We start from the raw sequence: 24,917 nt of genomic DNA on the forward strand, positions 1-24,917 counted from the left end.
CTGTAATTCAGAACACTGTTCTTGGCACAGTCAGTGTGTAAAACAACCAAATCTCAAGGCTGAGGAGGGCAGTGTCCTGATTTAAACATGAACTTACTCTTTGACCAGCAATAGGTGAACGGAGGATCCACTGTCTGAACTGCACTTTCTTTTACAGCCACTGTGTGAAGCCCTTTGTGCCTGTCTCTGCCAAGTAAAGGTGATGATGCTGAAGAAGATGGGCCTTTTCCAGAATACGTGCCACTCTCAGAATGCTCCTCCAACATTTCTGATACAGCTTCCTTGTCTGTTGCAGACAGAGACTGTTCAAAGTCTTCAGAATATTCTGTATTGAAGCTGCTGTCATCGTGGTCAGGATAATCCTGTCTGTGTCCAGAAAAATCTGCAGAAACTTCACCTAAATGCTCAGAGATTTCAGCTGCACTCATGTTCTCAGTGTCCCCTTCAGAAGTATCAGCTGCACCAATTTCTGCACTCCTTTTAGGAAAAGTTTGCTCCTTCTCCATTAGCAGTGTCTCTTTTTTTGGATTTTTGTTCGATTCTTGACTACTTTGAACATCTGTCCCCTGCAAAATAAAAGAGCTCTATCTTAGAAGCATCAACGACACGTAACATAAATATGTCTCCATTATTCTTCATCTAATCTTTGCAACTAGTGATCCATGCCCATCTCAGAGACATTATTAGCAGAATAAATGAAGGCACAATGGAAAGATGTATGAAATCCCTGCTTACCTGCAGCTTTAATTCTGCTGCCTCGCTGATCTCTGAGGCCAAATCATCAAGGCTCAGGATGTTCTGTCTGAAGTCTGCAATCAAATGACAAACTGTCACAAGAATTCACAGCAAAGTTTCAGTGTACTTTCCATGAAGTGACAAAGGGGGGAAAAAAAGTGTATACAAAGAAGTAATAGTACTCAATCAGTTTTTACATCTTTGATTTAGCAACAGCTATTCCTACAGTTTCTGTAGGTGGACTTGTTTACAGCTCGAGAGACTCGATGCCCTTTCATGACTCTTTGTGCTTGTTTTCACTCAAACCCAGCAGTACATTCTCCCACTTTATATATAAATACAATTCTAAATGTTGGAGTTGTTTCGATGTTGCAAAGCATCATTAATCTGAACTCATGAAATCAAAACCCAAGAAAAATACAGCCATGTAACAAAGAAACAGATATATCTAGTTTCCTTTCTAAAACCAAAGCTTATGTAAAAACAGTCTACTGAATGGTTTCAAAGGAAGCATTTGCCCACATTTATTGGTATAATCTGTGCCAGGTCTATCAAGACAATGCTTAGAAATGCTTACCATTGGAGCTCATGCTAGTTGACTCTTCCACATCATCTGCTTTTGAAAATAAATCGTCTAATGATTTTATTTCGCTTCCACGTGACACTTGGCTTTCCTTGATGTTGCCTCTTCTGGACAAAGTAATTTTTACAGTATTGTCTTTCACGGAAGAAGACAGTGCCTGAGATCTCACACCACGTTGTGCTGACAGGTTTCTGCTGCCTGGGGGAGGCCTTGGTAAATTACTTCCACCCAAAGCATTTTTCTCTGAGTCTCTGCTGTGCACAGAAGGTGCTTCAGATATCTCTGTCAGTGAAATTTCCTTATGAAGTGGAGGAGGTGTTCCTAGGGAAACTGGAGTCCGACTCTTTCAAAGAACACAAAAAAAGAGATTTATGCACTGTTTATATACATAAACCACTAAAGAGAAAAACAGATTATAATGGGTGAACCCCAGTAACGTTATAGTGGGAAGTGAAGCTAATGCAAGGCATACAAGTTAAAAGCAGTTTCTGGTGTCAGTACGTAGATTTAAAATACTTTCATCAAAGTGTGAACAGAAATATGTAATGCAGTGAAGTCAACACTTACCTTTCCACCCCACCTGGAACCACCTGGAACACACTTCTGGATCTCTTTTCCACTGGAAAACTCCAAAGAGTTCCTCACGAATTCCCCCATTCGCTTCTCATCGCTCTCCAAAGCGATCCGCTGTGTAACGGCCGTGTTCCTTACGAGGCTGGGGGTGCTCTCCCCTCCCCCAGGGCAGCCCTGCCTGGCGGCCACGCTCCTGCTGGCAGCAGCAGGACCCTCCAAGCATCCCTTGCCTCCCGCTCGGCGCTCCACAGCGCAGTCAGAGGAGGAGTCCTCATCCAAAGGCTCCCGGCCCAGCCCGGCGCTGCGCGCTGCCCGCTGCAGGATTCTGCTTTGCAGCTGCACCGCTCTCCTCAGCGCTGAACTGCACCGCGCGTGAGAAGCGCTGCGCGGAGCGACGGCGGCTCCGCCCTCCTCCGCACCGCGCCGGTGCCCGCGCCCTTCGCCGCTCCCCGGGACCCAGCTCCGGCCCAGCGGAGCTCCGCCCGCCGCAGCCATCGCGGGACGGACCAGGCCACGGAACCGCCGCTCCGCTTCCGGGAGACAGCGACTCCCCAACATCCCGCCCGCTCATTGGCTCCGTGAAGAGCCCCACGCCCCACGGCGGCCCCTAGCGGTCGGAGCGTCGACTACACGTCCCAGCATGCACCGCGCGGCGCAGCCTGCTCCTCACGTGGGGGCATTGAGCCAATCGGATCATTAGTTATAAACGGCAGGGAACGCGCAGCCAATCAGAGCCTAGTATACAATGGGAATAGGCACGAGGCGCGAAGTCGTTGCTGTGCGGGAGCGATGGCGGCCGCGCCCGGAGCGCTCTGTGTTGCGGTTGGGGCCGCTCCTCGGGGCCGTGCTGGGGACCGCTCGGGCCGCGGTGTATTTCTGGGAGCGGTTTCTGGACGGAGGTTGTGGGAAAGCGAGGAAGGGAGAGGGTATGGTGAGGTAGTTGTTAGTAAGGGCTGTGAGTGGGGGGGGAGAGCGGGAAGATGCGTGCCCATGCAATCTGCATTTTTCTGCAATGAAATTAAGGATAGAAAGCATATGATCTCTTTATAGGGCCAGATATTTGTGGATCTGAGACAAAGAAAGTCCACATTATTTTAAATTACAAGAATAAACCTCACCCAATCAAGAAACCAATCAGATGTAAAGCAAACAGATTTCAAAGGTGGACTTTAACATCACCAGTCGGAAGAACATTAAGAAAAAACACTACTGCAAGCATATATTGTGACTGTGATGCAAGGCAGTTCCTACAAGCTGTGCTTCAGGCTTTTAAAATATTCTCTTTGCTTTCTTTAAAACCCAGGTTGATGGATATACACATCTGTATACTTTGATTATAAGTCCAGATCAGACTTACAAAGTAAAAATTGATAACAAAGTGGCTGCTTTGGGCAACTTAAGAGGATGATTTGGATTTCTTGCCACCCAGGAAAATTAATAACCCAGCAGTGAAGAAACCCAGTGATTGGGATGATCGGGTCCAAATTGATGATGCAAATGACACCAAACCTGAGGCAAGTTGGTCGTTTGAGTCTGAAGTTATTTTACATTATTGGATTATTTCATTCCTGCTGAATTCAGTTGATAGGTTGAGCTATGCACTAGTTTGGGTTTCTTTAGTCTTTCTGTGTCTTTAAAGGATTGGGATGAACCCGAGTATGTTATGGATGCCAGTGATGAGAAATCTGAAGAGTGGGATCACGCTGTGCACAGAGAATGGATTTATCCCATGGTCAAGAATCCTCTACGCAAAGTATAAATAATCCCATAGCTCTAGCTGTCTGTAGCACTTCAACTCTTCTTTGTCCAGCTGTGGGGTAAATAACTCCCAAGGATGGTACTTCACAACAAAATAGTATAAATGATAGTATATCTTGAGTAGTTCTATATAGATGGGATACGAATAATACAAAAGAAAAGATGGCTCACCTTCAGGATGTCAAGGCTCGCAAGGGATCTCCAAGAAGAGATCCTTCCCTGGTGGTGGTCAGCCCTTAAATGGGGTTTTGGGAGAGGTGGAGCCAGGCTCCACCCCTTCCACTCACACAGGTATATCACCTTCACCTGTGGCCCCATGGCTGACTCGGTGCTCAGCTCAGGTGACCAATCAGTGGTTCAGGCCGTGATTCAGCAGTTCCCATACACCAACTTCTGAATCTGTGGTTTGTCCTAGGGAGTGTGGAAACCAAGGCAGATTGATAACCCAAACTACAGAGGTGTTTGGCCTCATCCACAGACTGACAATCCACATTACTCACCAGACTACAGCATCTGCAGCTATGAAAAGCTTGGTGTCATCAGGCTGCATGTCTGGCAGGTGAGGTGCTTTTACTGCACGTAGTGGGGAACAAAGGACTTTGTTTTCACTGGGCATGTGGCAGGTGTTATCCTTTCAGTGCAGGTGTTATCTGTTTACCTGTGCTGCCCGGTCTACAGAGCCTGCTTTGGTGATCTCTAGAGGTCTCTTCCAGCCACTGTGATTCTGTTTTTTGGGATCTCTGGAGATGATCTGTGTTTTTTAACTTGCTTCTATTTAATGTGTCTATAAAATGACAGGGTATCTATGATGCGTTGGTCCATAATCCTCTACAGGTAAGCGAGGGGTCCAAACTAATTAGTGTAGTGAAGTATAATTTGCTCCACCTGATTCGGGGCTTCGAGCAGCTCAGGGACTCCTGAGTCGCTACGATTAACGGGATGAACTCTGCCCTCTGGAGGCCGCCCTCGGAAATTGCTCTTCCTCAGCTTTCCTGCCAGTGAGCAATGAGACTTCCAAGGGCAGTGAAGAATCTGAGGTTAAAACAAGTTGCTTTGGTTCTTGAGAATAGCTTTCCAAAAATAGAAATTTCTTCATCAAATTCTGTAAAAGCCCGTGGAGTCCCCATCGTGTTCACTGTGTATTGAATTTGATACAAACACATTGAGAGTAAAGAAAATAAAGAGGCATCCTGTTTGTTTTTCCTCCCTCAAAGGTGAGAGCTGGCACAATTTTTGACAATTACTTGATAACATGATGAGGACTGTGCAGAAGACTTTGGAGATGAAACATGGGGAGAAACAAAGGTAATGCATGACATTGTCATCAGTTCTTTACTGCCACGTGAAGAGTTCTGAGCAATGTTCTATTGGTGCACAAAAACAAAATCTTTACATTAGGATCCTGAAAAGGACGTGAACATCAGGCAGGCTGAAGAGCAGCAGAGAGGGTCACAGAAGAATACTTTGAGCAATGGTTCAAGAAATTTCACGAGGAAGAAAGATCTCAAAGAGATAAAACAATGAAGAGCCCTGTCGAGAAAGATGAGTTTTAACTGTGGGAAGGATGCTCACATCCCTCTGGGGACTGATGTCTTGCAGACAGTTTGTTGAAGTCTGCACTGACAGAGCTGTATTAACAGGACATTTTTAATACTGATTTTAAATTTTGTGAACTGTTTCCATTACTCTTCAGAAAAATACCACAATATAACTATTAAATTTGCTACTAAAAAGGGTAACTTTTATTATATTTTAGCTGTGTTAAGATGCATCAAAACACAATAGCTATTGAAACTTTTACACTTTTTCATGATTTAATATGGAATGTAAAGTCATGCTGCCTTTTGAGGAGATGTCTGACATGCTGAAGCCCTTATTTTGCTGTGTGAAGCATTTTCAGCCTACTTTGAACTAAGCAGATGTGCAGTTACTACAGAGGCTTGGCAGAGCTTACTTTTTATGTGCAGTTTTTTCCCTTCCACTCTTCTGTGTAATGCTGCGCATTCAGTTCAAACTGAAGCCAGACTTTGAGCCCGTCACTTCTCATTTACCTCTCACACTACTGCCTGAGCTAAGTTCTGTGCAGGAAGGAGGGGATGGGAGGAGTGGTGCAAGCCTTGCCTCTGCTGCTATGCTGTGGTGAGACTGAGGCCAAATTCCTTCACTGATCCGAGTCCTCTGTCCTTGAAGACAACTTCAATGGCCCTTTGTGGTGAAGGACTTTGACAGCTGCTGGCAAACAGTAAGGTGTCACCCTTTACCCCCTTTTTTTTTTTCCTCTCTAAACAAATTCCTCTCATTTTAGTTTTTATGTGCCCGTGCTGACCCTGCCCGGTTCAGGCGTGTCCGCTATCCACGCGGTGCAGGCCGGGAGGTGATAGCGTGGTGATATTTCATGTTTGATCGGAGCTCTGAGGCAGTATGAATGCGGCGAGTGAAGTCTGTTCGGACGAAGTCAAAACCGATCCCGGCTGCAGCTGCTACCGCTCGGCGCCGTGTCAGGGCTTCGCCCCGGTTACCTGGAACGCGTTTCTCCGCCTCCCGCCCATCTCCGCCCACACTGCGGGGAGGACACGCGTGGGGCGGCCGGAGCGGAGCTGCGCCCGGGAGAGCTCCGCGGGGCGGGGTCGGTGCCGTCGCCCCACGTGCCCGCGCTCCGAGGCGGTTCCCGGCCGTGCCCGGCGCAGCCCCCGCCCCCTGACCCGGCCCGGCGCGGCCGCACTGCCTCCCGCCGCTCGCCCCGCCCTCCCCCGCCTCGGCCGCTGCCCGAATCAGCGGGAGGAAGATGGCGGCGCTCATCCCGCTCAGCCAGCAGGTAACCGGCCCGGCCCGCCCGGCGGAGGGAGCGGAGGGGCTCCGGGGCCGGCGGCCGAGGGGCGGCTCGGGGAAACGGGGAGGGGGCCCGGCCCGGCGCGGGCCCTCCTGCGGCGGGAGCTGCATCCGAGGCCGCGTCGGCGCTGGGGCGCAGGCCGCCGATGGCCCACGGCGGGGAGAGCGGGGGGGACGCGGGGCGGGAGCGGCTCCCGGCGGCGGGAAAGGCCCCGCGCCCTCCGCTGCTGCGGGGCCGGGGCTGCCCGGTACGGAGCGGGGCGGCTGCTGCTCTCGGGGCTCAGTTCCCCCCGTAGGATTCAGACCTGAGCGGTGCGATCGCCGTTTGTTCCATACGTGGAGGTGCTCGGTTTATTTACTTTCTCTAAACGAAAACAGGAATCCCCTGAACGAGAATCGGTGCCTCGAAACAAAATCTAGCGCCTTCATCGTGGCTAGGCCGGGCAGGAGTTCGTAACAACTGCTGCTGATATTTCACATTCTAAAGATACATCTATTCCTTTTTAGTCGTAAACTGCCGTGGGAGCATAGAACACCCAGAGCTGGAGGGGACCCCGAGGGTCCCTGAGCCCGACTCCTGACTCCGTGTGTTTCCTTTGTGACACTCTGCAGATTGTCTCCTAGTGAGGCTGCCTTATGTTTGGGTAACGCTGACTTGCTGTGTCCCTTATGAAGAGAGAGCACTGCTTTGCGGGTAGCAGGAGGGCTCCTGATTAACATCTCCTAATTAAATGAACGTTCAGAAAAATCTGACACATCCTTGAGTGTACAAACTGCTGACAGAAGTTTTCATGGGAAGCAACGTGTTGCAAAACATGTATGTAAAATAATCTCTAGACTTGGAAGAGTTTTGTTGTTGTACACTGGTAAAATTACACCAAGTGTTTCTTCTACTAGAAAGTGCAAATTCTGATGGTGTCAGTGGTATTGTGTCTTGTGTGATGTTGTGCTACATTGTCCTGAGGGGAAAAAAGAGCCCTTGTGAATATATTCTGTGAATACATCTGCTATTCTGGCCTTATTTCACAATTAATAAATTGGAAGCATTGTAGTTTTCCAGAGAAATACTTCTTTCTGTATTGAACTGTCAGGAGAACCCTAGTGGTGGGGAGGGCAGCGAGTGATTTTGCTGGAAATGAATAAACCTCCTCTGTTAATGGCCTCAATTCTGTGATTGCTGCAAGGATACTCGCCCTGCCAGGAACACTATTGAGAGGAGCAGGAGTTACACATCCGTGATGCTGAAGTCTCAGAATGTTGGTAGCAACGAATTAGGAGCCATGAGCAACATGTGTAGCACAGACATGTGAAAGCATTTAGCTATATTTGTTTTAATACATGAATTTAATTACAGTGTTCTTCCTGTTCTGTGACGTTCTGCTGTTAGGAAAGAAAACTCAGCTGTGTAGCCTGCAGCTTGCACTGTGCTTAACAAGTCTCAGCTGTCCTTGGTTAAGATGGCTATGCACAAAAAGCTTGTGAGCAAGCTTATAAATCACTTCTTGGTTAAGTAACAATGGAAACCAGTTTTGATTTACCTTTGATAACTTTATTGTCTTGAATATTTGGTCAGCTTATCTCTAGGCTTTGCACTCTGCTGGGCGTGTCTGGCACAGCCTTTGGGAGTTCTGGAGTTGTGTTAGAGATGTCGGAAGGGCGCTGGTTGTTTTGTCAGTCTGACTTCTGAGACAGCTCAGGATCCTCGGGGGTAGAGTCAGGGCAGAGGTCATCTTTCTGGGGCAGCAGTTGTCATCTTTTGGCTTTCATCTTTGTGGGACTCTTGATTTTCCCCTTTCAAAGTACCTATTGTTATCCACAGTGTGAGGTGATGAGAGCAGCCAGGAGGAGGTTGTGAAGCAGGAGGGCACGAAGCAAAAATGGTTCATCTGATGCAGTGTCCTCTGTGGCCCGGATGTGACCTCAGGAAAGAGGGCTGCTGGTTTAGTATTAGTTTACTAATACTGCTAAACTAATTAGTTTGGTAATTGTTCTGATGGCAGTAGCTTACTGCTCCCTTTTTCCCATATCTGTATTAAGGGACATGAAGCCTTATTTGTGTGCGTGTACTGCATAGTGTGTATACCAGCTCTGCTGTAAAAGGGTTGGGATTTAAACTCAAATTTGCATGGGAAATCAGTTTAGAGGTGAAACAAGAAGGCATGAGAGTTCTGAAGGGACTGTATGGGAGATGGTGTAAGGTGTTGGCAATGACATTGCTGGGAATGGGAGTAGGCACAAAAGCAGTGTTACCGTACTTAGTGTGTGTAACACGTTGTGTCTGTTAACCACTCATCCACTGCCATCTCATTCGAGTGTTTATTTCTGATTGCCAACATTGACACGTGTTGTGTAGGTTCTTTATCAGAAGATATCATCAAATTACAGACTGATCTGGAATGATAACACGGTGTGATGGGTGGATATGCAGCTGTGCTATTTTTATCACTTGAGCCCATTTTGTCTGGTCGCTTCATCACAAAGATGCACTCATTTGGGTAAATTGATCAGAAAGGCAGAATTTTGCAGAGGTGAAGCAAGTAAAGAGTGGAGTGATGAAGTGTTTCCAGCAGCACTTGAGTCAGAGATTCACACTGCTGTGGTGGAAACCTCTCAGCATTAAGCACATCAGCCTGGATTCCTGCCTCCTCTGTCTGGTAAGTCAGCTGTATGTCATGGTGACAGTATCAAACGAGGATGGGAAGAGTGGCTGCTGATAGGATGAGATCATTCCACGCTGCTGCTGAGTGGTTTGCTCTATCTGGTATGAATCTGGTCTCTGCATTCTCTAGGATGCTTGCCAGATGGGTTGGAGGAGCTTGGAGCTGGCTCTGGCCAGCAGCTCTGGGCTCTGAGAAGTGGGAGGTGTCCGCTCGGGTGTAGTTGGCTGAAGCATACTACATTTTATTCAGAGTTGGACAGGCTATTTCCTATTTCCTCATCTTTGAATGATGTGTTTCCTGCTCTGGACAGGAGCACAGTGCTTATCCACACTGTTCGTTCAGCTAGCAAAAGGATGAGTCAGGTTTATGAGTGATGCTCACAGCTTTTTTCTGAAGCTCTTGTCCTACCTCTGGAGGAGCAAGGGCACCTGGGGGTGTGGAGAACACAATGTTTAAGTGGGCAACATTTCAGGTGTTTAAGAAGGTTCTGAAAATGGTGCTAGCCTGGTATAATAATTGATGTTCAAAGAGCTCAGTGTTGGCTTGTAATAAATAAGAGTTAATTATTTTGGATAGCTCCTTAAATTAAGATTTGCCCTGTTTATTTTAAACATACAGGAAGATTCCCTGTGTAATATGCTCTTCGTGGGTCTTTGTTTTCTTTTGTCCTGTTTCTCCCTCCCTTCTCAGTGGTGTGGGCAGAGCATCCAGAAGCCTGCTTGGATGGTGGGGAGGAAGGTGGCAGATGGGAGGTGACAGTGGATGAAAGAATCCTTTGTGGGGTGTCTGACTAATGTCCTGCAGGTGGAGAGCGACTGAGCTGAGCGTGCTGGGGGATGTTTCGACATCCCTGTGCCTGTCACTGACCCCGATTAGGGGCTGGTAGCAACGCAGTTCTCATTTCTTTGAAACCTCAGCGAGAGGAGTCTGCCTCTGCAGCAAGAGCACAGGCCCCTTTGTGTTTGCTAGCTTTGATTGCAGTTCATTATTTTCTTCTGTTTTTCAGTTTTCTGCTGGGATTCCATTGTACGAAACTTACTACAAACAGGTAGGTTTTTAACGAGATGGGAGTACCATTTCCTTCTACTCCTTCCCGTGTTGAACTTCTATAAGCTGTCTCTGCTGGGTGCTATCTTAACGCTTCTGTAACTCCTTATGAATTAGACGTTTCATTTCTTGTCTCTGCTTTCATGGCATCCTTCAGTTGAATGCAAGCTTGTGTCTTCCAGGTAGATCCAGCATACATGGGGAGAGTTGGGGCAAATGAAGCTGCGCTGTTCCTTAAGAAGTCTGGCCTGTCTGATATCGTCCTTGGGAAGGTAAGTTGGAAGAAAGAGACAATTTTTGCAGTAATTATCTGTGCACTTGTTTCACTGCAGATAAGGCTGTGCAGAAGGGGTTAGTGAGAGTGAGTGAGATGGAATGCAGATCGGATCCTTTGAGCACCAGGTTAACCACAGACTGATTACAGCTTGGGGGTCTCGTTCTGGGCTTCGTAGGGATCTGGGAGGAAAACTTGCTTCTAGTGTAATGTTTTTGTTGATAACTTGAGAATTAAATAGAACTGTATTTCACAACTTGGCAGTTGCAATGAACGGTTTGAAAAGACATCTAGTATTAATTGTTGAGCTGAGTTAGATTTTATTTTAGAGTTTCAATGGCTTTTATTTTGTATCTCCCCAGATATGGGATTTGGCTGATCCAGAAGGTAAAGGGTACTTGGATAAACAGGTAAATAAAAAGAACCTGTTAACCTCTTACGTTACCTTCCACGGTGGAGCCTTGGCTCCAGGAAGCCCTGATATCTGCAGTAGTTACCCCTACCTTTTTTTTTTTCCCTCTAAATTTTCTTTTACAAGATGATTTTTTTATTTGGTTCTGTCACATGCAGGCATATTACCCAGTGGGGCTGCTGGAGAAGTTCTTGTCTTCTGCTCCACTTGTATTCTAAATGAAGAGTGTGTGATAGCTAGACACACAGTCATTGAGGGTAATAAATACAAACTATAATTTTAGGATCTATTCTAGAAATCTATCTTGCACCGAAGAAGATAATTGGCATTATTTAAATGACTTGCAATAAGAAATGCTCTAGATACGTGTAGATATGGAATGTTGTAGGCTTGTTTTCTGAATGTCATCAATTCTTAAGAAAAATGTTAAAAATAGTTATGAGGCAGTCCTTAGAAACTGGCTTTGAAGTTTTTTGCTCCTTGTTCTGTGTTACTGTCTTTTCTGAACCCTGTGACAGCAGTGAGCTGGTTGTGCAGCACGTTGTGGGGCTGTGCATCTGTTGTTTCTGTGCTTTACTCGGGGTCACGTGTACGCTGTTGGTAAAAACCCTGAGTGGATTATTGGAGTGGGTGAGTTGTGCTTGCTTCTTTTACCAGGAAGCACTGTTGTTCGTTCGTAGGGTTTCTACGTCGCGCTGCGCCTCGTCGCGTGCGCCCAGAACGGCCACGAGGTTACCCTGAGCAGTCTGAACTTGACTGTGCCACCTCCGAAATTCGTGAGTAACGTACACCTGAATGTTTGCATATATTGCATGAGAAGTAAGGCTTCAGCTGAAATAGGCAGTGGTCTGTGTTATACATGTTACGGTTCTGAGGCTTCGGGTTGCCATCAGGCTGTTCGCAGTCACGTCTGCTGCAGCCCTGTCTTCCTGAGTAATGTGTTTCAGCCCCATCCTGGGCTGCAAAATCAGTGCGAGTTTAACTGTGCTCAGCTTGTTCAGTGCATTTAAGCTGATGTGGCTAAAACCTGTGTTTACGGGGGAGATGATTTTTGAGCTATGTCAACAGCGATGTACAGTAATGGCCGTGACTGCAGCTTTGTCTGTGTGTGTCTAAGTAAAAATAAACCTTTCATTTTAGCATGACACTGGCAGTCCCTTGCTGATCACACCGCCTTCAACAGACACTCACTGGGCTGTTAGGGTAAGTGTGAAAGACAAAACATTCCATCCATTCTTTAAATGTTTTCCTCGTCTCTAGTATTCCCAGGGAGGGAATTTTGTATCAAATATATTTCCCATTTCAAAAGTCCTTCCTTACTGATGGCAGACGTGTGCATAGTAAAGAACATTGGACTGTAGCCTTATAGTTGAATTAAGTATTAAACAAGACTGTGACAATCTCGGGTGTGATGTTTTTAAGACACATTGAATTTTAATCTTCCCCCTGGATTTCCTCCAGAATCCTAATAGTAGGCACTTTGATGCTTGGATAAGGAACCCCACTGAGTACAGTGATGCATTTCAGCAAATTCATCCTGAAGAATTAATTTAAAGCTTTGGTTCATACAGTATTTAGTGATAAAACACTGTATGTCATTGGAATAAAGTAGCTTCTGATACACCCATTGCAAAGTTTGTATTTGCTTGCTTTTCTGTTGCAAACGTTTTCTGAAATGACTTCTTATGTGCTCTTTTACTTATGTGTTGTACCATGAAGTGGGAAGCTGATCTTTTGGAACAAATACTTTTTAGTTTGTTTAAAATCTTTTCAGGAGTGTTGTAATCAGAATTTGTTGTCCTTTCAGAGCACTCCAGAAATGTATTTTACACATTGCATGCAACCATCTCTTGGGTATCACAACCTTAGCCTTGAAGCTGAGCTCCTAAAGCAGGGTGGCACTTGCAGGAAAGCTTGGAAATTTAACATGAATGCTTTACTGACCAGTCTTAATTTCTTGCAAGATCTCATTTTCAACACTCACGCAGGCACACTTTTTTACTTATTCAGGCTATTTCTTACCAACTAGGTGGAAGAAAAAGCAAAGTTTGATGGTATTTTTGAAAGCCTTTTGCCAGTAAATGGTTTACTTTCAGGAGACAAAGTAAAACCAGTTCTGATGAATTCAAAGCTACCTCTTGATATCCTAGGAAGGGTAAGTATGCTGTTTAGATTTAGCTGCTCTCTATTTAGCTACTCTTACTTGGAGTGTTTAATATTAAAGTGTAATTTATCAGCATAAATGGGGTTTTTGCTGGATTTTACATCAAGTGCATGCTATAAAGTAAGAATGTTAAGTAGAGTCTGAAGTCATCCACTTAAGAATAATAATAGTAATTTGGGCCCTAGAGTAGATTGGTTCTTGTTCTTTTTAAGAGGTAGAAATTCTGTCTGTGTTTGTATTAAAGACAAACAAATGAAAAACAACAAAGAAAAAAAACCAAATCACTTTCTCCTAGACCATAATAGCTTTTATAACATTGTATTCCACTATTTTGTCACTTTTCCAAATGCAGGTTGTTAGCCATACTATTAAATCTCTCTTGTTTGTATAAGAGAACACTTAAAACATCCTAGTTTATTGTAGCTGTGAAATTGCCAAGTATTTTTTTCACATGTATTTATAAATACTTCTGACTTTAGTGCGTCCATTTTATGTTTGCAAAAGCAACAAACCTTGAAGTATTTTTCAGCTTCACTTTAAAGCATGCTCCTTAGTGTTCTCTCTGCATGTTGACGTGATTGAGAATGTATATGTCCTATGGAAGAGCTGTGTCTGCATTATTATATACGTTAATGTCTTCAGGAGGAACTCTGTGTATCATCTATAAGAGTGTTTTGTTTTAATTCTGTACTTAAATATTGTGAAACAGTCTTGAAAGTCTTCATGTTTCTTTAGTGACAGAAATGCAGGAAGCTTGCTTGTGTTCCAGAGGAATTTGTGGATGGGACAGTGGCTGAATGGGCAAAGGTCATAAATCAAGTGTCTTAAATTTATGTGGACACACAGTGAAAAAGCCAGGGGCAGAGGGCAGGTGGTTGAGCTGCAGTCTAGCAATCTGTGCACTCTATTAATATAAATGGTTCAACAGTATCCACTGATGGCCAGGTGTTAAAATACTCAACATTTTGCATCTGTCATTGCCTGTACTTGATGTAATTGTGAAATAAAGTTGACAGATGCTTAAATTCTCTTCAGAACGTTCTGAGGGGTGGACGTGTTTTCTGACTGAAATGGAAAACTAAATATTTCAGAGAGAAACACAAATTAGAAATATATTGACTTTTCTAAAGTGTTTTAACTTTCTTATGAAGCAAACTGGGATGATATGTTAGCATACACCATCTGGAGAATCACAAAAACATCTCTGGATGTTTTTAGTTAGTTTGATGAATCCTTAATTGCAACACAGGAAGATGAAAAACGTACATCTTATGTGCTGGATGTATTAGAGCCAGTGTTTCCACAAAACACTCGATTCACATTGCCAGAAAACTCAAAACCAGTCTGTTTCACAAGAAAATGTTCAGCTAGATCTAATATAATTCACCAAAATCTGTCAGAAGCTGCTAGAGGGCATGCTTAATATGGTGACAACTAATATCAAAGGCATAGAGTGTAACTTGTTTTTGTCCCAAATGCTGTAGGTCTGGGATCTCAGTGATATTGATAAAGATGGTCATTTGGACAAAGATGAATTCGCTGTGGTAGGTTGCTTTACGTTTTCAATTCGCAGTGCATCTGCTAGAGCAAATTGCTTGGCTGTTTCTCTGCAGCTTTCTCTGCTGCATTCTGTTTTAGATTTAAATCATTCACATGCAGTGATGGTCTTTCACAAAACCTTACGAACTCTTGTCTGTGTCACCAAGATGAATGTTTTTAGAATAACATTCAGAATCATGTTCTCTGGCTTGTCTCTCTAATCTTACGGTGTTTGTTTTACTAATACGTAAACTGCTGATACTGGAAAATCTCATTCCTTTCTCTTCTAAATTGTTAACATGTTATATCTGACTTCTTTGCCTTTGCAGGCAATGCATTTGGTTTATAGAGCTCTCGAGAAAGAGCCTGTTCCTTCACTGTTACCCCCTTCTCTCATACCACCTTCTAAAAGAAAGAAGACACCTGTCTTTCCTGGTGCAGTTCCTGTTCTCTCTGCGAGTCCTCCACCAAAGGACAGCCTACGTTCTACTCCATCTCATGGTAGTGTAGAAAGTCTGAACAGCACAGGGAGTTTGTCTCCCAAGCACAGCATCAAACAAGCACAGGTGTGATTTTTTTTTTTCTCTTCCATATCAGTAAACTGGAGGGGGAGGGGGAATTGCTTCCTCATGTAAACGTTCTTCTTAAAATACATTTCTTTTTGAATGGAAAAAATGAACAGAGAATGGAAAAAGAGCATGTGAATTGTAGTTGCATGAACATGAGGTGTAGCAAATCCTAGTGGAGAATTTTCACTTTCCATAGAAAAGTGTTATTACTTAAAAAAAAAAAAAAAAAAGAAGAAGTAATCTGCCTTCAAAATTCCAATGTGGAGGAGGTTGGATCTGTATTTTCAAAGAATGAGCATTTTTCAGCTGATGAATATAATAGCTATTCATTAGCTTTTATTAATTCAGGTAGGTATTCAACTAGAACATTCTTGGGAAAAAGGAAATAATTGTTTACAAATCAGCTTAGATTTTGCCAGATGCGTTCAGCGTGTCCAGTGCTGAGGAATGCTGTGTGTTCTGTGCTTGGTGCCTTTTGACTCTTTCAGTATTTTTACTGAAATGCAAAACTTTCTTTTACAGCACTCTGTGAATTGGGTTGTACCAATGTCTGAGAAAATGCGATACGATGACATTTTCTTAAAAACAGACACAGATATGGATGGTTTTGTGAGTGGCCAAGAAGTAAAGGACATTTTTATGCATTCAGGTCTGTCTCAGAATCTCCTAGCACATATATGGTAAGAATTCCCTAGTAGCTATATTTTTGCAACTCACTGATCTGAGAAGGCAGTTTATCCGTCCAAAATTTGTAATCTTAACACTAAAAGAAATATAATAATAATAAAAAAAAGCCATCAGCCTCATTTGCTTGTCCTGCTGCACAATTATGACATACGGGTACATGAAAAACCAAGAGAGAAATAAGTTCTCACTTGGCTGTCCTGGGAGCGGGGTGTAGATCAGACTGAGTTGTGATTGTTTTTTGCAGTTCTGGTGCTCTAAAGCTTTTTTTCTCAGAGTAGTGCTCATCTATTCAGTCCAGTATGTCTAATAAAAACTGCTCTGTTCATGGAGCTTTTTCACTGGAATGAGGCTCTGATGAGACTGAATCAAAAGAAAATTGTGTCTGTGTTTGTATTTCAGACTTTTTGGTAAAGAAGAGTAGTTCCCTTATTTATAAGTATGATCTATTTTTTACCAGGGCTTTGGCAGATACAAGACAGATAGGAAAGCTAAGCAAAGATCAGTTTGCACTAGCAATGTATCTCATTCAACAGAAGGTCAGTAAAGGGATCGACCCTCCACAAGTGTTGTCCTCAGATATGATCCCTCCCACGGAGAGGAATACGCCCATACAGGTAAGGAGTGGATTATTTGCAGATACACAGAGCTGATGTGCCTTGATACAAGTGATCTTTGAGTATTGATTTCATAATGTTTATGTTTTTCAATATGATGGTAAAGAATTGCTTTGCTCATCTCAGCAGTGTTTCCTTGTGCTGTCAAAAATTTGTCTATTTTGAAACGCATAAGACAGTAATGCAGAAGTACATTTCATTAATAACTGAGAGAAGCTGAGATGGAGAAATACTCCTTTGTGACAAAGAAGTGTTTTGTTAAAACTTCTTTAGGAAGTTGTGAAAGACTGCTTTAGTAGTCTGTCCCTGGCTGTGGCCAGGACCAAATTCCTCCCATGAGAATGTGAAATTCTCTTAATGGGAATCTGGAGGGTAACAGGCTTCTGTTTTTCTGTTCCTTTTCTTAATAGTGTGTCACTGTTTCTGAAACTTGCATTAACGAACGCTTTGCCATGTCAATACAATTACCCTTTCTGTAAAATAAGTAGCATTTTCTTTTACTTTTCTACTTTTCCTAACCAGCTTTTGAGTCTCTAAATGTATTTCTGTTGTTGCTATTGCTCTAGTCCTTTTAAGGTTTTTCCTGTATCCTCTTTCTGTAGACTCTGTCAGGTTACTTGACTCCTGTAGGAACTGAAATCTCAGCACTAACAGAAATGCGTCGTGTGAGTAATTGCAACGTTGCAAAATTGTTCATGTGCTGGACTTAGAAGTTTTTTCTGTACCTTCTCATCTCTTTGCACTTGTCTTTGACTTTGGCAGTTCATTTTAACTTGGTTCATAATCAAATTGTGTAACATCTTATTACGATCCTGAACAGCATAAGTACAAGTCACTGTACTAATCCGTACCTGAGTGGCTGTAGAGTTACCCATTGCTGCAGCTCTCAATAAATCAGGGGTAATTTCAGAAACTTTCAATTTGGGCAGGGTTCAAGAACATTTAAATATCATTAATTTCCCTGGAAAGTTCCCTGGAAGCTTTGCTGTAGACTGTTGCAGAGGTGCAGTTTTAGTTTCTGAATATAAACTTTACCATTGCCTGCAGTTTATTTGTTGACACTGTGCATGTTCTTTAACTGCTGTGTACTTCAGCTGTCCTATCTGTTACATGCACAGTGGGAAAATTCTCCTGTCTCAAAGGAAGAATTGTATGGCACTCAGTGGTTGTTGTGTAATATTTTTGACTTCTCATATCAAGAGGATTGTGTCCCACCTTTGTCTTCAGCCTTTGTAGAGGAAGATCTGCCACAGCTGTGTTTTAATAGGCTGTTTTGTTCTTAACAGGATAGTTCAAGTTCTGTTGGATCAGGAGAATTTACAGGGGTGAAAGAACTGGATGACATTAGTCAAGAAATTGCACAGCTGCAGAGGTAACACTTGTAGGCCATTAACTGTTAACCTTGAAGTAAGAAAACCAATTAAGTTTATAGCACTGATATGTCAGATACAGTTATTTTCTTATAATCAGCTACTTACTGCTTGTCATTGAAGTCGGTAATGGTAGTTGGTTCAAGGATGTGTGTTGTATTTTTTACTAATCATGAAAACATTTGCTTTTTTATCTTTCAGAGAAAAATACTCTCTAGAGCAAGACATTAGGGAAAAGGAAGACTCAATTAGACAGAAAACGAATGAAGTTCAGGTAAAAACTCCTCTGCTTATAATCATTGATTTTTGTAATCTTAAAATGATATAGTGAAAATAATGCTGTCTTTTGTTCAATCTTTCCTTATGTTGTTTCTGGACACATCTCCTCCTTGTATTGAGTTTTCTCTAACTTACACAAAGGTCTATAGTTTCTTTTTCTCCATCATAAATGTTTATTCTGATGCTTGTTAATATAAATAGATCATGATACACAAATGTTTTGAAATGTCTTCTAGTTAGTGTTTGACACTGTAATTTAGGAAATCATTGCTCAAAGAGTATTGTTTTTCAGAGTAAAGATAACTCGGTCACATGTGTTCTGCATCACAGTTCTTTGTGTCTTGTGGGCACTGATTTGTGCAATGTTATCTACAAGTTCCTGCTGAAAGAAAGTGCAGGCAGGAAAAGGTGACACAGGAAATCTTGTGGAGTGTGCCAGCCTGTTTCTGTGCTTGATCATTCCCGTAAGGTGTGAGCTAAATGTGAGTTACAAACTGTGTGACTTTCCTCAGGAACTGCAAAACGATTTAGATAGGGAGACAAGTAACTTGCAAGAACTTGAGGCTCAGAAACAAGATGCCCAGGACCGCCTGGATGAAATGGACCAACAAAAAGCCAAACTGAAGGATATGCTGAATGATGTAAGGCAGAAATGCCAGGAGGAAACACAGGTGGTGAGTGTATGTTTATCCTAGAGATCCTCAAGTATATTGTGTCTTTTGTTGAAGGAAGTTGTATTCATTTCATAAACAAACTTTTTCTGTCTGTCATTTTTCAACCATAAATAGCAATTTCCACATAAATACAGAGATCCGAAAAGGATTTTGCTAACTTACACAACTTTCATAATGGTTATGAATATGGCATTCCACCAGGTGATCTACAGGAGTCCCTGCCTTCAAAAATTGTTATTGTTCTTTGAATACATGAAATATTCAGCCCATTAGGAGAGTTAAAAGCATTATTCCTGACCCACCAGACAGTCTGTGGACAACAGTGTGTATTTTTATCACTGTGAACCTCTTGTCAGTATTTTGAGTTAAAGGTAGGTTTTCAGGGGGACACAGTTATCAGAAACTTGGTGTACAGTGCCATGCAAGGAAGCATATAAGGAGTCTTATGCAGCTGTATAAATTTAACTCTACCAGAGTTTAAAACAACAACAACAAAAAAATCAGCTTTGTAATACTCGATAAATATTCAGTGGAAAAGGAACCAAGTTCTGAAAACTCCAGGGTAACCACTGAAACAACCTTCAATAACTTTTACAATTAGCGTAGTATTTATGTCATTTAAGATACTAATAGTTCTTGGTTTTATTGAATCTCCTGCATGCTTATGCCAGAAATTCTGGGTAATGTAATAAGCATGCAGTTCTTTGGCTTATGGCTTTTATCTTCTGTAGCACTTGATAGGTTGCTTTACAGCTTTCTATTTTTCCTATTTTTTATAAATTCACAACATAATGAATTAAGGTACATTTACTTCAGATTTCTCTCTGATTTTTATAATGTTTTGTTTCAGATTTCGTCACTGAAAATGCAGATTCAATCTCAGGAATCTGATTTAAAATCACAGGAAGATGATCTTAATAGAGCAAAAGCAGAGCTGAATCGCCTCCAGCAAGAGGAGACACAGTTAGAGCAGAGTATCCAGGCTGGAAAAGTGCAGCTTGAAACAATAATCAAGTCTTTAAAATCAACACAGGAAGAAATAAACCAGGTATTCACTTTTTAACGTGCTAAAGTTGAACATCAACGAGAAGGATGACTTTACAGAAGAGAATAGCAGTGCATGAAACGAGCCTTTCTGATTGTTGCTCTGTAGGTTAATTCCCAGTCTGAGTCAGAAGTAGTTTTAACTCCTGAGGGGGTTTTCAGCAGGAGTGGGGAAGCAGCTGTCTTGCAGCTGTGTTTAACCGTGGATGAAAAGATTGTGTCCTCTTACTGAATCTCTGAAGTAACCAATTCAGTAATAGCTGCACCCTTCAGTTTTGTGTGAATGACACTGTTATTGAAAGATTAACATGCTAAATAATTTTTTACTACTTAGGCAAGAAGTAAACTTTCTCAGCTTCAAGAGAGCCATCAAGAAGTCAATAAGAGTATAGAAGAATATAATGAAGCTCTCAATGGAGTTAATGGTGGTAGCCTGACAAATCTAGCAGACATAAGTGAAGGCCTTGGGCAGACAGAAAGAAGCAATTATGGAGCGATGGTAAGGAAAAGTTCATGGTGTTATTTAAGAGTATTTTGCAATATTTAGATTTGTTATTTACCCCTAATTTGAAATAAAAAAATAAAAAAGAATGAGAGAAATTTGCTTTCCAAAATGCATTAATATTTCTCTTCTAAGACAGTTCCAGCACTATTTAAATCATTTATTGTGTTTCCTTTAAGTCAATACTTTCTTGTCTTAATTTTTAGGATGATCCATTTAAGAATAAAGCCTTGATGTTCACCAATAACACACAGGAGTTGCATACAGACCCATTCCAGTCAGAAGATCCTTTTAAATCTGATCCATTTAAGGGAGCAGACCCTTTCAAAGGCAGTAAGTGACCAATGGCTTACATGAGACCTTGAAGACCGACTGTTGAGTAAATGATATTTTCTAACTTTTATCTTCTTGCTAAATAGTGGATAAAACAAATGATTTTTCTGTCCTGCATAGGTGACCCATTCCAGCATGATCCTTTTGCAGAGCAGCCACCTGCTCCAGCAGGTAATAGCCCTTACAACAACAGGACAGATGGAATAGACAATTTGTAGCCAAACAAAAATGGATATCAGGGTTTCTCTGCTTTTGGTTTGCATGTGGGAACTCGGCATTTGGTTCAGACAGGATCAGTACGTTACATAGAGTGTGAACTTTTCATCTAATGAAGTCTGTAACCTTGTCAGATATTCACTGAATGTATGTCCTTGTTGCAACTTAATACCCAGTACAGAGAGCATCTGGAAGTTGGTTGGAGTTGCCATGGTGGTTTTTTGTTTGTTTTTGTTGGTGGTGGTTTTGTTTGTTTATTAGTAAGAAAAAAAAATCAGTGAGTATGAGGTCAAATAAAAAACAGTTCATTGTTGACACACCTTGTTGTTTTGACTACTTCTACTAGGTGCTACATTCTGTTCACCTTTTAATACTCCTTCTAGATCCTTTTGGAGGTGATCCATTTAAGGAAAGTGATCCGTTTCGTAGTTCTGCCCCTGAGGATTTCTTCAAGAAACCAGTGAAGAGTGACCCATTTACATCAGATCCATTCACAAAGCCCTCCACTTTGCCCTCCAAGGTCAGTGATTTATACTTCAATTTTTAAATGCCATAGTTTTATTTTCTGAACACTTCTGTGTGTAATTTCTTATTTTGCCATAGGATCAAACATACATTATATTTGTGTTACGCTTTTCACTTGAATGTGTTTTGGTTTTGTTCAATTCTGTCAGTAGTCAAGTACTGCACATTTCACCTGTTCATTTGATTTTATCTATTATATGTCCACTAAGCAGAGTGGTCTGAAACTGGAAATAATTTGTCCTAAAGCACATCCTAAAGATACTGTTGTGCATAGAAAGAGAAGTGCACAGTACAGCACAACAGTGATTATGTATCTGTTCTTATTTAGCCTGATCCTTTTGAAAGCAGTGATCCTTTCACATCTTCCAGTGTCTCTTCAAAAGGTCCAGGTAAGAGGAAAACTATAGTTTGCTCTTTTTTTTTTCCTTTTCTTTTTTTTCCAACTGCTCTTTGCACTGTGTTGCAAATTTTGCAAGGGAAAAACAAAAAACAAGTGTCGTTTAATCACCTACCTGGTTTTCTACTCCTAAAATTAAAAAATTTTAATTATATTTTAATTCCTGTTCCAGATCCATTTGGAACATTGGATCCATTTGGAAGTGGTGCTTTCAGTAGTGGTGAAGGATTTGCAGACTTCAGTCAAATGTCAAAGGTAAAGATCACGAGGAAAGCAAATGTGCTCATAAAAAAATTACATGTTTTTGAAGGGTGTGATGTAATTGCAGTATTTAAGCTGGCAGCCTATTTCTGCTGTTTTTATTCTGACCAGTCTCAACAATTACTTAGCAAAATACCTTCCATCCATCTCATATATGGAAAAGCCTTAATCAGTGTCATAGGTTCAAGAGGGGGAAATCAATCTCCACACACATTCTCAAATACCAGAGGGACAAAAGAAGTAACATCTATTTTTCACCTGTAATCAAAGGGAATTGCTGCAGATAATGGAAGGCAGGCACAGCAATGTGTTGTTATGTTTGCTTGACTGCATCTCTCACGGCATTCTAACTTGTTCTGAAGCTTCTCCATGAGTATAGGGGAGCAGAGAAGGGTGGAAAATGTTCAGCACTGACATTTCACAGCTTTTAACAAGATTGCTATTTTTTGGTTTATTGTTATAAACTGAGTATATAATGTGTTCCAAGTAGTTGTAGGTCCTTACCTCCTAATCTGGATAGCTGTCACGGTCTGCCATTAGTTTTGTGAGCCTGACTTTGGAATTTGCAGTTAAGTTTGTAGGTTTTCTTTGTTCTGTTTTTGTGGGGTTGATATTTCTCCAGTAGGTGGCAGCAGTCCCAACAGATACGGTGTGTGTGGTTTGCGTTGGAAGTGTTGGTGACTGTTAGCTTTAGCTTTGCCTGCAAAGCCTTCTTTTTTTATTCCAGGATAAATTTTCCTGCGTAGCATAGTTTGTTGTGCCATTTGTCATCAGTAAGAGAGTCTCTTACAGAAAACAGCTGAATATATGAAGTATGTGAAAACAATGCATTAAAAAAAAATTCCAAGATTTTACAAAAAAAGACAAATAGATGTAACTTAAGTAAAGCTTGGGAGAAAACCTGTCTGTTCTACATTCTATTATATGTTCACAGTTACTGCTTTGTTTCACAATTCTGTTTGACCACAGAGTGAAGGCTGTGCTCTAGTGTGAGTGTTCAGTGCCAAATAATAAAAGGGAGTTTTACTTCCTTTTATGTTCTTTAGCTTTTTGCTATGAGTAAAAGTTTGAGAATTGTTTTAGTGATGAAGAGCACAGCTACCTTTAATTTGTGCTCTTAAACTAGCACCTCTAGCAGTGTCAGCAGCACGAGATGCTAACATTAAAAGAGGACAGATTTACAGAATTGAAGTTGATGCTTTTCTTTGAGTTAACTTATGGGCTTTGTGAAACAATGGATATTCTGCAATGTGCTTACACTGTTTTTCTTTTATTCCTGTTGCAGTCAGTAGCTTCAGACCCCTTCACCTCCTCTTTTGGAGGAATGGGATTTTCAGATGACCCTTTCAAAAGCAAATCAGACACACCAGCATTACCACCAAAGAAAAATGTTCCTCCACGGCCCAAGCCACCCAGTGGTAAGGAGGTTTTATTTTTAATAACCAGTTCCCCTGATTTATTACTGTATATCCTTGGAAATAAGGACAAGTTGTTAGTTTTCTGCCCTAATATTTTACATTTCAACTGTGGAAGAAGGTATGAGATTATCAGCAAATTGGCAGAACTTGTCAATAAACCAGAGTGAAACTGAGTGGAAATTCAGTTTTCCTCCATAGTGCTGATTTTTTGAAGAGCTGAAACATTCAGATACCAGTGAAACTGTTCCAAGAACTGAAGCTGCTTTAGAGCTGTTAGTTTCAGGTCTACTTTTAACAGCAGCAGAATAGTTCAGTTAATATTAGCAGTGAACGTTTGGTTGGCTTACCCAAAAAAAGGAGATCTGGGTTCTGTATATGAATAGGCACATAATTTTGCAGTAAACATGGGTCAACATTTAGAATTTGAAAGATGAGTTTATCTTTTACTTGTCTGGTAGTAATTCTCCTTTCAACTGTTGCGTTTTGGAGAAGAGTGTGCACCCGGTGCCCATCCTGTTTACAACAAATATTGTTGATCTGACTGGTTTTGCAAACCAGTTGTGCTAGAACTAGATCCTTGGATAACATTAAAAGAGCTTTCTGTCACAAGGATGTTCCATAGATTAATCCAGGGTTTGCAAAGCACTCTTTCATGGAACAGATATAAGCAGGCCATTGCAACAGTATTAGAGGATGAACAGAAGGAGTATTAAAGCTGAAGGTAATCTTACTTGCCATGAAAGAGTCAAACAAATACTAAATACACACCTATGTTATTTCTTTAATGTGGTTTCTTTGTGGTACTTCTTCAAAACACGAGCACTCCTAGCAAATGCACTTTGCAGAAATGGGCAGTACATTTCACAGGGCTGACTTGCCTGCATGTTTTTTATTGTTGTATTTATCTGTCTTCTCATTCCCTCTTTTGTGCATACTGAAGAATTTTGGACACATAGCTTTAATAATTGGTTTTGAATGTAGATGTGTGCACTCAGCCTTTAATCAGGCTTTTCAGAAATCTTGTTTTAATGTGTAATTCTCCCCCTTGTTGTGAGACACAAGCTTTGTAAGGTTCCGCTGTTCTACCCAAAGCAAATGTTGTTATGATAAAATAGACAAGGAGGAAACAAAGCAGGTGGTTTTTTTTAAAGCAAATGAGCCTCATGTGCTTATGCAGTTATACTCCTCCCTTCCTTCCACACTAAAGAAATCTTCAGTGGTTACTTAAAAGCATGAGAAATTTTATAGTAATATACTGCGATTTGAGCAAGAGATAGAAGCATACAGTATGTGTTAGAAATGGGAAGGCTGCTCAGAAAACAACAGAAAAGAAACTTCCGTTGTTTCTTACCTTTCTCGTTCGTCTGTTTAATTAAAAAGAAAAAAGAAAAAAGTATGTGATAAAGATCATGCTGAGGGGTGAATAAATGGCAGTTATTAGCAGCCAGATCTGT

General features: G+C 41.8%; 3 protein-coding genes across 8 annotated transcripts in view; 2 read left to right on the forward strand and 1 right to left on the reverse strand.

Moving 5' to 3' along the window:
• Window positions 1–2,386, reverse strand: part of CUNH19orf44 (chromosome unknown C19orf44 homolog) — a 34,428-nt gene extending 32,042 nt beyond the window's left edge. Inside the window, exons 1-4 of the mRNA XM_065748678.1 lie at window positions 1,886–2,386; window positions 1,313–1,661; window positions 736–809; window positions 98–566 (exon numbers count right to left, since the gene is read on the reverse strand). Of these exons, the coding sequence (XP_065604750.1) occupies window positions 98–566; window positions 736–809; window positions 1,313–1,661; window positions 1,886–2,386 (1,393 nt within the window). The remainder of the gene's footprint in view (window positions 1–97; window positions 567–735; window positions 810–1,312; window positions 1,662–1,885) is intronic.
• A 250-nt stretch (window positions 2,387–2,636) lies between these two features.
• On the forward strand, window positions 2,637–5,202 carry LOC136056475 (calreticulin-like). The gene is given in 10 exon segments (XM_065748679.1): window positions 2,637–2,822; window positions 2,920–3,036; window positions 3,195–3,290; window positions 3,292–3,405; window positions 3,531–3,644; window positions 4,065–4,208; window positions 4,864–4,901; window positions 4,903–4,954; window positions 5,048–5,093; window positions 5,096–5,202. Coding segments are annotated over 10 exon segments (1,014 nt in total).
• Window positions 5,203–6,408: 1,206 nt separating this feature from the next.
• Window positions 6,409–24,917, forward strand: part of EPS15L1 (epidermal growth factor receptor pathway substrate 15 like 1) — a 32,191-nt gene continuing 13,682 nt past the window's right edge. Inside the window, exons 1-23 of one of the 6 annotated variants that reach the window (XM_065748840.1) lie at window positions 6,409–6,464; window positions 10,145–10,186; window positions 10,368–10,457; window positions 10,822–10,869; window positions 11,552–11,647; window positions 12,012–12,074; window positions 12,901–13,026; window positions 14,520–14,579; window positions 14,904–15,140; window positions 15,666–15,823; window positions 16,288–16,444; window positions 17,047–17,109; window positions 17,731–17,816; window positions 18,016–18,088; window positions 18,606–18,767; window positions 19,618–19,815; window positions 20,146–20,310; window positions 20,520–20,646; window positions 20,767–20,817; window positions 21,246–21,382; window positions 21,716–21,776; window positions 21,957–22,039; window positions 23,331–23,463. In XM_065748840.1, the coding sequence (XP_065604912.1) occupies window positions 6,435–6,464; window positions 10,145–10,186; window positions 10,368–10,457; window positions 10,822–10,869; window positions 11,552–11,647; window positions 12,012–12,074; window positions 12,901–13,026; window positions 14,520–14,579; window positions 14,904–15,140; window positions 15,666–15,823; window positions 16,288–16,444; window positions 17,047–17,109; window positions 17,731–17,816; window positions 18,016–18,088; window positions 18,606–18,767; window positions 19,618–19,815; window positions 20,146–20,310; window positions 20,520–20,646; window positions 20,767–20,817; window positions 21,246–21,382; window positions 21,716–21,776; window positions 21,957–22,039; window positions 23,331–23,463 (2,446 nt within the window). In that variant the 5' untranslated portion in view covers window positions 6,409–6,434. Of the gene's footprint in view, window positions 6,465–10,144; window positions 10,187–10,367; window positions 10,458–10,821; window positions 10,870–11,551; window positions 11,648–12,011; window positions 12,075–12,900; window positions 13,027–14,519; window positions 14,580–14,903; window positions 15,141–15,665; window positions 15,824–16,287; window positions 16,445–17,046; window positions 17,110–17,730; window positions 17,817–18,015; window positions 18,089–18,605; window positions 18,768–19,617; window positions 19,816–20,145; window positions 20,311–20,519; window positions 20,647–20,766; window positions 20,818–21,245; window positions 21,383–21,715; window positions 21,777–21,956; window positions 22,040–23,330; window positions 23,464–24,917 lie in introns of those variants that run through there. The other 5 variants (XM_065748841.1, XM_065748842.1, XM_065748843.1 and 2 more) reach the window with 5 other exon arrangements.

The sequence above is a fragment of the Cyrtonyx montezumae genome, unplaced genomic scaffold (assembly GCF_038088225.1).
Source record: "Cyrtonyx montezumae isolate F1298 unplaced genomic scaffold, pur_monq_1.0 scaffold_51, whole genome shotgun sequence".
In the NCBI taxonomy this organism is placed as follows: Eukaryota; Metazoa; Chordata; class Aves; order Galliformes; family Odontophoridae; genus Cyrtonyx; species Cyrtonyx montezumae.